This window comes from Nycticebus coucang, chromosome 4 (assembly GCF_027406575.1).
Source record: "Nycticebus coucang isolate mNycCou1 chromosome 4, mNycCou1.pri, whole genome shotgun sequence".
Classification (NCBI taxonomy): Eukaryota; Metazoa; Chordata; class Mammalia; order Primates; family Lorisidae; genus Nycticebus; species Nycticebus coucang.
The window spans coordinates 121088023-121101439 of NC_069783.1; the positions used below are offsets into that span (position 1 = coordinate 121088023).

At 47.0% G+C, this 13417-nt stretch overlaps 1 protein-coding gene across 4 annotated transcripts in view; it reads right to left on the bottom strand.

The window, feature by feature from the left end:
• Positions 1 to 13417, bottom strand: part of NOS1 (nitric oxide synthase 1) — a 178231-nt gene that overhangs the window by 35094 nt on the left and 129720 nt on the right. For all 4 annotated transcript variants that reach the window (XM_053589651.1, XM_053589653.1, XM_053589650.1 and 1 more), the window contains exons 8-13: positions 10006 to 10147; positions 7759 to 7898; positions 6144 to 6318; positions 3219 to 3320; positions 1565 to 1759; positions 1115 to 1200 (exon numbers count right to left, since the gene is read on the bottom strand). In XM_053589651.1, the coding sequence (XP_053445626.1) occupies positions 1115 to 1200; positions 1565 to 1759; positions 3219 to 3320; positions 6144 to 6318; positions 7759 to 7898; positions 10006 to 10147 (840 nt within the window). The remainder of the gene's footprint in view (positions 1 to 1114; positions 1201 to 1564; positions 1760 to 3218; positions 3321 to 6143; positions 6319 to 7758; positions 7899 to 10005; positions 10148 to 13417) is intronic.

A 13417-nucleotide genomic window follows, 5' to 3' on the forward strand; every position in this document is an offset into this window, starting at 1 on the left:
TCTCTGCTGAGTGGATCAGTGGGGCTCCCCTTCTCTGAGCAGGAGGCTGGCATCCCCATTATATTGTCCCAGTCGGTCTCTTCCTTATTAGCTGGTTCCCTGTCTGGCTAAGTGTTCTTTGGGAAAATCACTCCTCAGTAGTCTCAGGCCCTAATCTCCTTCCTTCCCCTCTTTGCTCAGTTAAACATTTTTCATCTCGTTCTTCAGCTCAATTGTCATCTCCTCAAGGAAGCCCTCCCAGACCTCCCAACTCCACGAACCGTTATTATGTCCATGAACCATTCTTGATGGCACCCGCCACAGCTGCTCTCTACACTGCATTTGTGTGATTCTTTGACAAATGAAGGTCTGTGAGCCTCATGAGAGCAGCCTCATATTTGTCTAGCTTGCCATGACATCTTTGGGGCTTGGCACAGAGAGGCACTTGGTACTCCTTTGTTGGCTAAAGGAATGAATGACGGTGTGAGTGAAATTAGGGTCCAGCCCTGGATCAGGGTGCTCTTTAGGTCAGAGATTTTTCAACCAGTGTGCCACAAAAATTTAAAAAATCATTTATTAAATTATTTTCAAAAGAAGTTCAAAGCACAGTAAGTATCTTCTTTCTTTCTACTCTTTTTTTGGATCCACACAAATTAAGTGTGCCATGAAAGTTTAACTATAGGTTCAAGTGTGCCGTGAGATAAAAAAGGTTGAAAAACACTGTTTTACACAATGGTGTTCTGGAACAGACTCATCTCACCTCTTCCCAACTCTGGGTTTAGTGACTTCTTGTTGGTCATTGAAAGTTGGCCACAGTGCAAATATTTACAACATGGAAACTGGCAAACATTACAAATCAAGGTATTACCATCACTATTGTTAGAAGAGCTGGTTCACCAACGTATCATTGCCTGTAGGACAAGGATTTAGGAAACTGGGCCAAGGAAAGTGAGATTGAGAAGAGGAGTTGAGGGCAACATTCAAATCTTAGACTTCTAAGAGGGGGCAGAGAGGGCGTGTAGGGGCTGGAGGAAATGGAGAGGTCACAGGGTGCAAACATCTGCCCAGCATCTCTTCCTGGTACCGAGTTTGTTGGCACATCCACCCACCCACCCACCTACTGCAGGAGACTCACTCTGCTAGTTTCTTGAAGCCAATAGCTCGACGCTTTGTGGGAGTCCCGTTGGTGCCTTTCCAGACGTGGGTATTCCAAGGATCAGGCTGTGTGGAGAAGAGGGGACTATGGTCACTGCAGTGAGGACGTCTGCCTATTCTTGGGGATGCCCAAGACTTTCTGGGGCTTGGGGTTCCACAACCCTCAGCCCTTGAAGGCAGGGATTCCATAGCTGGTCCAGCCTCTGAAATGCCTTGCTAGCCCTTCTTACTCAGCCCCTAAACTCTCTTCTTGTGACCTGACAACTCATTTCATCTCTATTGGTCTTTCAGCTAGACCTGTGCTGTCCATAAGGTCGCCACTAGCCACATGCAGCTATTGAGTGTCCAAAGTGCTATCCTGGATCCAACTAAATGCAACACACTTGCTGGATACAGAAGACTTAGTAACAAAGAGAAGAGGGGGCAGGACCTGGTACTCAAAGGAGGGGGTGAGCCGGTAGTTGAGCATCTCTTGGTGGAACACCGGGGTGATGCTGCCAGACATGGGCGGTACGATCCACACCCAGTCGGCGGGACAGCCCCCCCGGCAGCGGTACTCATTCTCCATGTGCTTGATGAAGGACTCGGTGGCTGAGTGGTGGTCAACGATGGTCACTTTGTCACTCTGCGGGAGGAGAGGAGACAAGGAGTCGGGAGGTAAGAGAAGTTGAGGTTTTATGGGGACCCCCTCTTCTGACAGCAGCATTTCCCAAAGGGTGATGTTCCCAGAGATGATTTTAAGCAGTGCAAAGTGCTTCCTAATCAGACCCAGAAGAAAGTCTGTCACCCTTTTCTTGTCAATCTTACTAATCTTCCTCCCTCCCATTCACACTCCCCCCTCCTTTTTTTTTAAGAAGAGAGAAGAACCTCAGGCAGTCTCTAGCTAGCATTAAACAACTTTGTTTTGTTTACTTTATGTTTGCTTGTTTGCTTATTAACTGTTACAATCACCTTCTATTTATGGCAGCCAATGCTGGCTCTCCATTTATGGTGGTGATATAAAATCCTCTTCAATTACAAATCTTTAAGTAATAAAGACAGATTAAGCATTCCACTTCGTATGTCATATCAGTACACTGTACCCCATAAATGCATTAATGTTCACAGTTATGATTTAATAAAGAAAACAATAAATATTACCAAAAAACAAAACAAAACAAGTAAAAGCAGAGGCGTGGGTAGACTGCATGTCTGGGAGAGCGCCCTGGGCCCTGCCCCAGTTCGCGGGTTGGAATTCACATCTTGTCTACACAGTGTTCGTGGCAAAACCTTGCCCCCTTCCTGCACTTTCCTTTCTTTTATACTCACCGCACTTACACCCCTGCTGTCTCTGTCCAGTATATTAGGACACGAGCCACACTCCTGAAACCTCACTTCCACCATGGATAAGAGAGAAGGAAGGTAGGAGCCTCCATCCCTCCAGTCCGGTCTGAACTTGTCCTTTGCCTTTGAGATCCTTTATTGTACCCATTCTCTCCACACCTGACATGGTGACCAGTGGCTTCTAATCATATCTAGCCATGTTTGCTTTGCTGTGTGTGCCTCTCACGCGGGTCTATGGGGCTCTCGCTGCCTCGACTGGAAGCCCCCAGAGGACGGAGATGGTCTCTCCTGCAGCAACATCTATTCTCTAGGTGGCCTGGTTTGTCCCCTGTCCTGGCATAATTATTCATAGTGTCTTCCAACAAATTTTACAGCCCTCCTACTATCGTATCATTTGCCATAGAGCCACATGTATTTAGAGGCCAAGAGGTTTCTGACAATGATGATGAGTCACGTGATGATCTGTCACATGATGATCCGAGTCCCTAAGAGATGACAAGACACACAGCATGCCCGTCATCTCAAAACTAAGGATCCCTAAACAACCATTCCTAATACCCCACCCTCATCTATTCATCTCTTCATCAAATGGTCCCCAGCCCAGATCCACACTGGATGGGAGGGCACAGAGGGCAGGAAGCAGACCCTGCTCACGGACAGACTGTCTCCAAAGGCTGTTTCTGGATGTAAGGCCTCTCGCCCCTCTGCACCAAGGCTCTGAAAGGTTTTAGCTCCCCTGCGAGGCTTGGCCCTGGTGCTACCTGGAAGCTGTAGAGAACTGCAATATTGATTTCCACCAGCGCCTGGTCCTTCCACAGGGAGGATGTCTTCCTCATGTCTAAATCCATCTTCTTGGCCACTTCCTGAAAGACGAAGGAAACAAAGACTCATGGGCTGCTGGGGCACCTCTGGGTTTCAGACTAAAGATGGACAGCCGGGTGCGGTTGCTCTCGCCTGAGATCCCAGCACTCTGGGAGGCCAAGGTGGGAGGACCCCTTGAGCTCAGGAGTTCGAGATCAGCCTGAGCAAGAGTGAAACCCATCTCTACTAAAAATAGAAAAAAGAAAAATTAGCTGGATATGGTGGCAGGCACCTGTAGTCCCAGCTACTTGGCAGTCTGAGGCAGGAGGATCCCCAGAGCTGAAGAGTTTGAGGTTGCTGTGAGCTAGGCTGACACCACCACACTCTACCCAGGGTGACAGAGTGAGACTGTTTAAAAAAAAAAAAAAAAGGCTGGGTACAGTGGCTCATGCCCATAATCCTAGCACTCTGGGAGGCCGAGGCGGGTGGATTGCCTGAGTCCATGGATACGAGACCAATCTGAGCAAGAGCGAGACCCCATCTCTAGAAATAGGTGGGCATTGTGGTGGGTGCCTGTAGTTCCAGCTCTCAGGAGGCTGAGGCAAGAGAATGACTTGAACCCAAGAGTTTAAGGTTGTTGTGAGCTATGACACCACAGCACTCTACCAGGGGTGACAAAGTGAGACTTTGTCTCAAAAAAAAAAAAAAAGATTAAAGAGGGACAAGAACTAGTGTCATTAATTAATTTCTTAATTAATTAATCAGCTCATTCACAGGCTAATTAACTCACTCACTTAAAAGATGTTTTTATTGAGAGCCTACTGGCAGCAGGAAACTCGAGACTTGGCTGGTCCTCTAATTATTAAACTTATGCGCTAATGGAGGAGAGAGACCCTTAACACTGTGATACTTCGTAGGAAGAGAACAAGACAAGGAAACGGGATGAAGAGGAATGTGGGGGTGGGTCTAACTCAGGCAGGGAAGTCAGGGAAGACCCACTCTGGAGAGAGGAAGACATGTGTGGATCTGGGGAGGGAACGTTCTAGGCAGAGAGAGCAGCCAGGGTAAAGGCCCTGTGGTGGGGTCATGCTGGAGCCACATGAGATACAGAAAAGCCAAAGTGCTTGGAGGGGCACGAGGCTGGTCATATGATGTGGGACCTTGAGGATCCTTTTGAGCTCAAGGGGACACCTGCAGGACCTCTTCTGACAGATGAGGAAACTGAGTCACAGAGCGGTGGCTGGACTTGTCCACAGAGCCAGTTGGCCTTGGAGTTGGAGTCCCAGGGAGATGCCAAATGTCTAAGACATATGAGCTATTCCCAAAGCAATGGATGCCTTTGGCAGACTCACGTGCTAAAAACAACTCCTGACATGTATGTTACAGCTAAGGCAGAAGCAGGAACTGGTGTCAGAAGCAGGGAAGACTCAATAGAAATGCATTAATTAAAGCCCTGCTTTTCACTTCTGCTGTCACTACGAGTCACCAGTGGCATCCCAGGTCTCATTACAGAGCTCAAATGCAGTGATTTCTTAGGTTTGGGGAAATTTCTTCCCAGCCCCAGCTGTCAACATTTGTACATAACGGCAATCGGAACTGGAGGGCTGGGGTGGGAGAGAGAGTCTCATTTAAGTTCCCCAATAACTCTTTGCAAGTGAAATGTAAGCAAAGATCAGAAAACAGACTTATTAATTCGCTCTTTGAGGCAGGGGTATTAGGATCTCTTTGGAAGTCTTTCTCAGTGACACATTTGCAGAAAGTAAAATATCTGATGCCGTTTTACACAAATATATATAAAACTTGAGTTAGTTTATGACATAGGAAAGTATGTACAGCCAGTCATGCTGTTATTGTTAGTCTACACATCATTATTTTGCTTAAAAGAATAGACATTAATTGCAGTAGCAAAAAAAAAAAAAAAAAAAAAAGCACCATTATGACTTGACCCCAACGCAGACTGATGACATCAGAACCCTGGGGAGTGCAAGCTGGGCATCGTAAAGCCCCGCTAAGGTTGAGAATCCCTTGAGTCTATTTTCTAGGGTGACATGAGTGGATTTTAATGATATAAACCTAACGCTTGGTTCTGAGTTCTAATCTTGACTCCGGGCTTATTGACTTAAGGCCCAGCACTTAACGCCTGTGTTTCTTGGTGCCTTCTTATGAAACAAAGCCAACAGCAGCAGACGGTTGTTAGAGACATTTGCTGACAAAAACACAGCAATCATGATGCTTTCACCGAAGTTGAGCGTTAGGAAGCAACGCTCCAGCGCTTTTGAGTAGATAAGGATGACTCAGCCCAGGAGGGAATCAGACCCTCCGTGGAGAAATGCTTAGAGTGGGGAACTACTGCCAGCTCTCCTCCCTCATGTTTCAGAAAAGAGACTAAATATGTCCCGAGTTTGTGGGTCACCCCCAAACTCTTCTAACGAGCTTTTAACACTGACAGGCAGTGTAGGAGAATGGATATGAACTTGGGCCATAAAGTCAAACTGGGCTCACATCCCAGCCCTGCTGCCTGCTAGCTGTGTGACCTTGATTTTGGGGTCACGTCATCCCTCCAAAAGGCCTCAGTTTCTTCATCTGTGAAGGGAGATGATCATACCTCAGGGCTATGGGGTTAAAGAGCATGTAATACACGCAAAGTGCAATGTTACCACACGCTATGTGCCATGCATGTCTTTGCTATTATTTTCATCACTATTAATGACACAGAATCCTCTGGAATCTCCAGGGGCTTCACCAGGATTGCAATTATGTTCTTTTTTCTAATTCTGTTCTAACCAAAGTTTCCAAGCTCCACAGCTCGGCTGGGAATAAGAACTGCTGAGCCAGCACCCTCTGCCTTATGCTTTTATCTTGTGGTGACCAGGGAAGGGCCTTACCTCCAGGATATTGTAGCGGGAATTGTCACAGTAATCACGGACGCCAATCTCTGTGCCCATGTACCAGCCGCTGAAGGGACAGGCGCTGAATTCCAGGCCACCGATCTCCAGAAGCATGTTGGACACAGCGGGCAGGCCGTACCACTTCAGCCCCAGGTCCTTGAACCACTCAAACCTGTGGAGAGTAAAACAGCCCACCTGGGGCAGGTGTCTCATGGGCAGACACATGAGGGGATGATCTCAGTCTGGGGATGCTGGAATGGCAGGGCTGATTGTGTCAGAATCTGATTCCTGGGGCCCACTTTGGATCCGTAGGATCATAGGCTACACAGCTGGAGCCTGAGAACATGCATTTTAACATGCTTTCCAGGTGCTTCAGACGATGTCTGGGCCTGAAAACCACTGGCTTGGGCTGCTATTTCTCTCCCAATCCACCTGGAAAAATGAGTCCAGTAGAAAGTGTGGGGACCTCGCTCTCCCCCCACCTGCTGAGCTCTTTCCACCTCAGGGCCTTTGCATGGTCAATTCCCACTTACTGGGATCTTCTCCCTCCTTGCTGTGCTTTAATTCTTACCTAAAAGGATATTTACTCTGAGAAACCTTTCCTGATGCCTGGTTAATTCAGATGATTTTATGGCTCTGGGCACCAAAAATTGTATTTGTAGCACTCCGTTAGAGTTAAGTAGTTATTTGAGTAATTGTGTGTATAAGATCTTTTCCTTCTTGAGATCACGAGCACTTTGGAGGCAGGGGCCAAGTCAGTCCCTACAGCTAGACAATGCCCAGCCTGGCCTGGGAGTCATAAACTGTGCTGAGCCAGACAATGACTGAAGGCATGAACGTAGGCTAAGCGAGGAGACTGAGTGAGTTCCCAGGTACCAAGCAGTGCCAGAGCCTTAGGACACTGGCTCCCTCTCCAGGACTGGGACTGGGCTTGAGGCACATGAGACCAGGCCTGGGTGCAAAATTTAAGGAGGGGAGAGTGTACCAAAAACTCAGTAATCATGATCGATGCTGTTATTTATTTCTGTAATTATTTTAAATTAATGCAACATTAAAAATAATCAAACTTATGCTCTATGCTAGAACTTCTGTTAAGTTGACCACCCAAGGGACTCCAAAAACTGGTCAACACATGGAGGTGGTCAACATTAGGAACCAGGCCTACTGTACTGATACACATGTGTGGTGCATGTCTGGTCTATGAAAATTAGGTCAACTTAAGGAGGTGGTCAGTGTAGGGAGGTGGCCAACCGTGGAGGTTCTACTGTAGTTCCCTCTATTGAAAGCTTGTGCCCACAGTAAGACAGTAGGTACTTGCACTCTTCCAACACGTAGGGATGGAAAACGGGCAGGCCCCTGTCAGTCATTTAGAAATGAGCTGAGGAGGGAAGAGTATGATTTGGAAGAGACGGTGGTCTCCAGACTCGTCAAGAAGGACACACTTACTGAGGGAGCCCACTCTACCCAAGAGCTGCAGTGAGGACAGGAACCAAGCTTTCCCACCTCCAGCCTCTGTCTGGGCTGGGGAGAGAGCCAGTGGTGGGAGACAGGGATGGACAGAGAGGGGCGCTGGGAACCTCCCACCTCCCCCGTCCTATGTGGTCCCTCTTACTTGGGGTGCCTGATGGGAACCTCCAACACCAGCTCTGGAGGAATCTGGAAGAGCTCAGGGTCATTGCCGTTGGCTTGGAGCAGGAGCGGCAGGACGTCAAAGCGGCCTCTTGGAGGTTTCCAGCCTTGCTGTATGCAAATCTGCAACCAAACCCGGCCAGGGAATGCCACCATGTCCCAGACCCTACAAACAGGGCCTATGTGTGGGAAGAGGGGCTGTGCAGAGGTTCAAACACAAGCCCCTAGCAGCTACCTCTTCTAGAGGCTCTTGGGCTGTGTCACCTCCCTTATAAAGTTCGCCCTGATACCACCATGTAACTAGTATGACTTCTTGTGGTCCCAGGGGTCAAAGGGCAAACCTTTCCTCCAGCACCAAGCTTTGTTGTTTTTTAAGTCTAACTATTGTACCTGCAGCGTCCTTATCCCATAAATATGGCACTAGGTGCCATAAGATACAAAGAAAATTTACTAAATTTGATGAAGGCAGATGTATCAGAATTACCGTATAATAAAAGGCATTCATCAGAGGGGATGTCCAATAGAAATATAATTTGAGATACATGACTAACTAAAATTTTCTAGTAGCCACATTAAAAAACAGGTGAAAATGATCTTATTACTACACTCATCTTAAATAGTATATTTTAAATTCAATATTTAAAATATATCCTTTGTATTAATATTAACTTATTAATAATGCATTAAAGTATTACGAACAATATATTCTAATTATATATTTGACATTAAAATTAACTATGTAACATACTAATCTAATAAATATATCAAATGTATTTAATATGTGACATAATTAAATTCATTAAATATCAACATAATTTATTAATGATAAATTATTAATATGAATATATTTAAACAATATATTTAATGTTAAAATTAACTATGCACTATATTGATTAATCCAGTAAATCTATTAATTTATTAATAAAATATTAGCCTACTATGTCCACATTATTATGTCAACATGAAAATTTATCAAGGAGCTCCTTCTGACTCCGTTGTGTCCTCAGTTTTTGAGACCTGGTGTATATTTTCACTTAGGGCACGTTGCCATTGGGAACTGGCTACACTACAAGTGCTCAATAGCCACACGTGCCAGTGTCCTTATGAGACACAGCAGGGTTTGAGGTTTTGGAAAGGTGTAATCATTGTGGTTAGGTTGGGCTGATTCTTTGCATAGAAAGGGGAAGCACTAAATCACGGACTTAGCAGAACACATCCTGGTCAGTGAGGATTCTAGACATAGAACCCAGAATGAGAGGAAGAGGCTGGGGCATTTATGTTCTGGTGACCACAAGGACAAGGTCAGCCAAGTACACAGTTAGCGCTCAGCCAAGTGGAGCAGCAAGTCTGGCTGAGTCTACAGTGGCACAGGTGCAACTCCTGGTTGCCCTGGTTACAGCTCCCACCTCATAACAATAACATTTTCATAAGAAAAGCCACATGCAAATGAAGTCAGCAGCCATGGGCTCTGTAGCGGAGTGGGGTAGGATGACCCTCAACCTTGGGGAAAGCTGGGGGGTCCTTTCAGGGGGACTTGGGCAACAGACAACAGTGAAGTTCAACAGAACATGAGTAGGGTGATAAGTAAAAAGGGGTAGCAGGCCTGTGTGGCTGAGACCATTCTAGACATGGGTCTACCTACAGTGTCTCCACTGAGCATGGTCTCACTTGTACTGCCTGTCCTCATGACCACCTGGAAGGAACCCTGGGTGGAGAAAGGGTGGTGTTTGCTTTCCTGGTGGCATTTATAAATTGACTTGGGCCACCAGCAATTATGTTGGTGCTGGTGCCATGGAGAGTCCAGCCCACTCAAAGGGCTGTGTGGTGGGAATTGTTCTATCAACAAATGAATGAATGGTATGAATCTGACATATTACCCAACTCAGAAAAGGTGGATATAGCTTCCTTTCATAGCCCCTCTCCTCTAGGTGAGAGGACTTTTGAATTGTATTTCTAGCTTTCCATGTCTACTCGTTTAGTTGCCTTGGATAACTCACTTGGCCTCCATGAGACTCAGTCTACCCATCTGTGAAATGGGACAACAGTGCCTGTCAGGAGGGTTGGGCGAGGTAATGGCATGAAATCTACCGAATGACCAGAGGACCGAGAACAGAGTGATCTGTTTAGAAGGCCGTAAACTGTACCCCACTGGTGGCTTTCTCTACGATGGTAACTTTAAAGGAAGAAAAGCCCAGGTAGGGGCAGGGCTGAGTGTTGTACCCGTTCGCACCTCTGTGAACTGCACGTTGGCTGGGTCCCCCAGGGTAGAGCCATCGGGCTGTTTGTAGCCGGCGTAGCGGATGAGCTGGGAGTTCCAGACTCGGAAGTCGTGCTTGCCATCTGTCCTCTGGGGAAATATGGTGATGGCAGACCTGTGGCAGAGACAGGGGGACCCCTGGCATCAGCGTAGGACTGAGACTCTGGGGGAGAGCTGATAAGGGGGCCACTCAGACCAATAGCTGCTTGAGGCTCAGGGGGGATTACATCTGTGCTGAGGTCCCTAGGACCAACCACAGGATGGCTCCTCCACTGGAACGACTGGTCTGAGGAAGGGTGGGAAGAGGGACAGTCCCTGCCAGCTTGCTGAAGGAAGAAGGCTTTTATGTCTGGAGACTTTTTTTTTTTTACGACAGGATCTTGCCTCTTGTCCTGGCTGGAGTGCAGTGGGACAATCACAGCTCATAGCACCTCCTGCCTCAGCCTCTGAGTAGCTGGGCCTACAGGTGTGTGGCACTACACATGACTAATTTTTAGTAAGTTTTTCATAAAGATGGGGTCTTTCTTGCTATGTGGCCCAGGCTGGTCTTGAATTTTGGGGCTCGGCCTCCAAAGTGCTGGGATTACAGGCACGAGCCACTGAGTATCTAGTTGAGGACTTTTAAACAATATTCACTTGGGTTAGTCTTCCAGGGAGTTCTTTTGCAGCCCGTAATCTCCAGGGAAACATCAGAACCTGTTTCCCTTTAAGAATGTACTTCTGATTCTCAGTTCCAGCCTTTTTTCTAATACCACCATTAATTTGCATCCAATTTTCCCACCTCCTATATCAAACCAAAGTGTACAGACTTACAATTAAAAAGAAATCAGTTTGCATTTGCATTCACATTTATTTATTCTAAAGAAAACTGTAGGTTGCCAACCAACCACTGGCCTTCCCTTCCTAAACAGGAATCCTGAGGGCTGTATTTTGTTATTAAATTACAGGAAGAGGCAGTGGCTCATGCTTGTCATCCCAGAGCTTTGGGAGGTCAAGGTGGGGGACTTTTTGAGGCCAGAAGTTTGAGACCAGCTTGGGCAACATAGCAAGATCTGTCTTTACAAAAAATAACAAAAATTAGCCATGTGTGGTGGCAGACACTCTTAGTCCTAGGTACTCAGGAGGCTGAGGCAGGAGGATGTCTTGAACCTAGGAGTTCAAGGTTACAGTGAACTATGATGATGCCACTGTACTCCAGCCTGGGTGACAGAGGGAGATTCTATCTCCTAAAAAAAAAAAATCGTGAAAAGATGTTGTCTGCTGAAGTACTTAGCTGAAGCCCTGGTGTCTTTGCTAAAGGGAGATCAGCAAGCCTTAGAGAGGTGTTAATAATGTCTTAGCAACAAACTGAGGCTTTCTCCTTGGCATCATCAAAATGACTGGGGAAAAATTCACGATGTGGTTCAATGTTATCTCATGCCAGGAGTTCTCGCCAGCTGGACTCACCAATCCCATCCATGGACTGAATCCCAGGCTCTGCAAAGGCTGTCCTGGCTTCTTGGGTCAACACAGGGATCACACTCAGGTCCAACCCATTGTTCACAGATCTTCTCTCCTACACATTCCTGCCTGGCACTTCCCCCACGGGTCCCCTTGACTGGACTCCCTCTGTCCAAATTCAAAGCCTAACCCAAATCCACTCTGTCCACACGACAATGCCTGTCTCATCTAGTTCATAGGGCCTTCTTTTTTCTGAGCACATTTTTTTAGGTCTTATTCTCTACACAATACAATGTAGCATTTAATACTGCAGAGGTGCGTGTCCTTGCTGGTGACGAGTCTAGAATCGGGCTCAAGGTGAAGGTGAAAAGCACATAGGCTCAAAGGTGCTCTTACAGGTCTTTGAACAGAGGTGCCGTATTGGAGATGAACACAGAATGAGTCACTGTTTCCTCTGGCATTTACACACAATGCTGTTTTTCTGGTTGAGCACCGGACAAAGGGTGTTTGTGCCATGTATGTATCTAAAAAGCATGTTTAGGAACACCCGAATTGCACACTGCCAGCAGGGTGTGGTGCTGACTTTGTATGTAGGAACTGAGACCAAAGGAGGAAACAGAACGCATGTGGACGCCTCCCGCCTCCTGCCTCCGGGGCACAGCGTCACGGAAGGGCAGATGGAAGGTTTAAATCACACGGTTTGTCGTATCTTTCCCTCTGTTCTTTCTGGTCCTTCTTCTCTTACGCATGGATTATGTCTATAACATGGTAAATATTCTCCAATGGATCTCATTGTCTTTAGACATGGGGTTTAAAACTGAAGTAGAAAAGAATCAACTGAGTATTTTCTTTAACAGAAGATATCATGAAGGACCCTCCCTCACCCCTCCATAGGTAATTGAAAAAAGTGGGCTGGAGTAGTGGCTCATGCCTATAATCCTAGTATTCTGGGAGGCAGAGGCAGGTGCATTGCCTGAGCTCAGGAGTTCGAGTCCAGCCGGAGTTAAGAGTGAGACCCTGTCTCTACTAAAAACAGAAAGACTAGCTGGGCATTGTGGTGGGCACCTGTAGTCCCAGCTACTTAGGAGGCTGAAGCAAGAGGATCATTTTAGCCCAGGAGTTTGAGGTTGCTATGAGGCTGCTGGGCATTCTACCCAGGGTGAGAGAGTGAGACTCTGTCTCAAAAAAAAAAAAAAAAGAAAGAAAGAAAGAAAAAGGAAAAAGTGGAGGTTCCCTACCCCACCTGGGAGACCTGCTCCTCATAGCTGCTCATAGCATTATTTGAAAACCAGCAGAACAGCCAAAGCTCCTTTGGAGGCCTAACCTTGACTAGGTCCCTCATGGTCAATGCAAATAAGCCACTTTTGGATGAGCTCAGGGTAGACTGAGGGCTTGTGTGAACAGCCCCACAGTCGCCCCATGCAGCACAAAGGTGGGGCTGGCCCTTGGTAGCTGGGAACAGATACTTGAGGCAGCAGTCAGGGAGCAGGATTAGCAACTGTAGCCAGCTGCTGTGAGGCCCCAGCTGTTTCCTTCCAGCTGTCTGCTTCCAGCTCTGACTTGCCAGAATGGCAAATACCAGCCACATGGACGTCTCCCTGTCTTGGCCTGCAACCTGCCCTTCTATCCTTTGTATCAGTGCAAGATGATTCCAAGGTGCGGCTTGGCTCCATGCAGGTAGCAGTCAGGCTGAAAGAGCCGTCCCCACAGCAGCGGGAAGAGAAATTGCCTTTTCAACCAAGGGAGATTTGGAGGCAGTTCCAAGCAACAGGGCAAGACACAGGAAAAGCAGGTCACTATTGGCAATGGGCTTTTTCCTTTTCCTGGGAATCTAAGCTACTTCTTCCTGCCCTCTCCATGGGGAATATTCAAGTGTGGGTTGAACAGACGGGCGTTGCCATAGTTTTGCAAACCTCACAGGAGTCTGATTGTCCCAGAAGAGAAG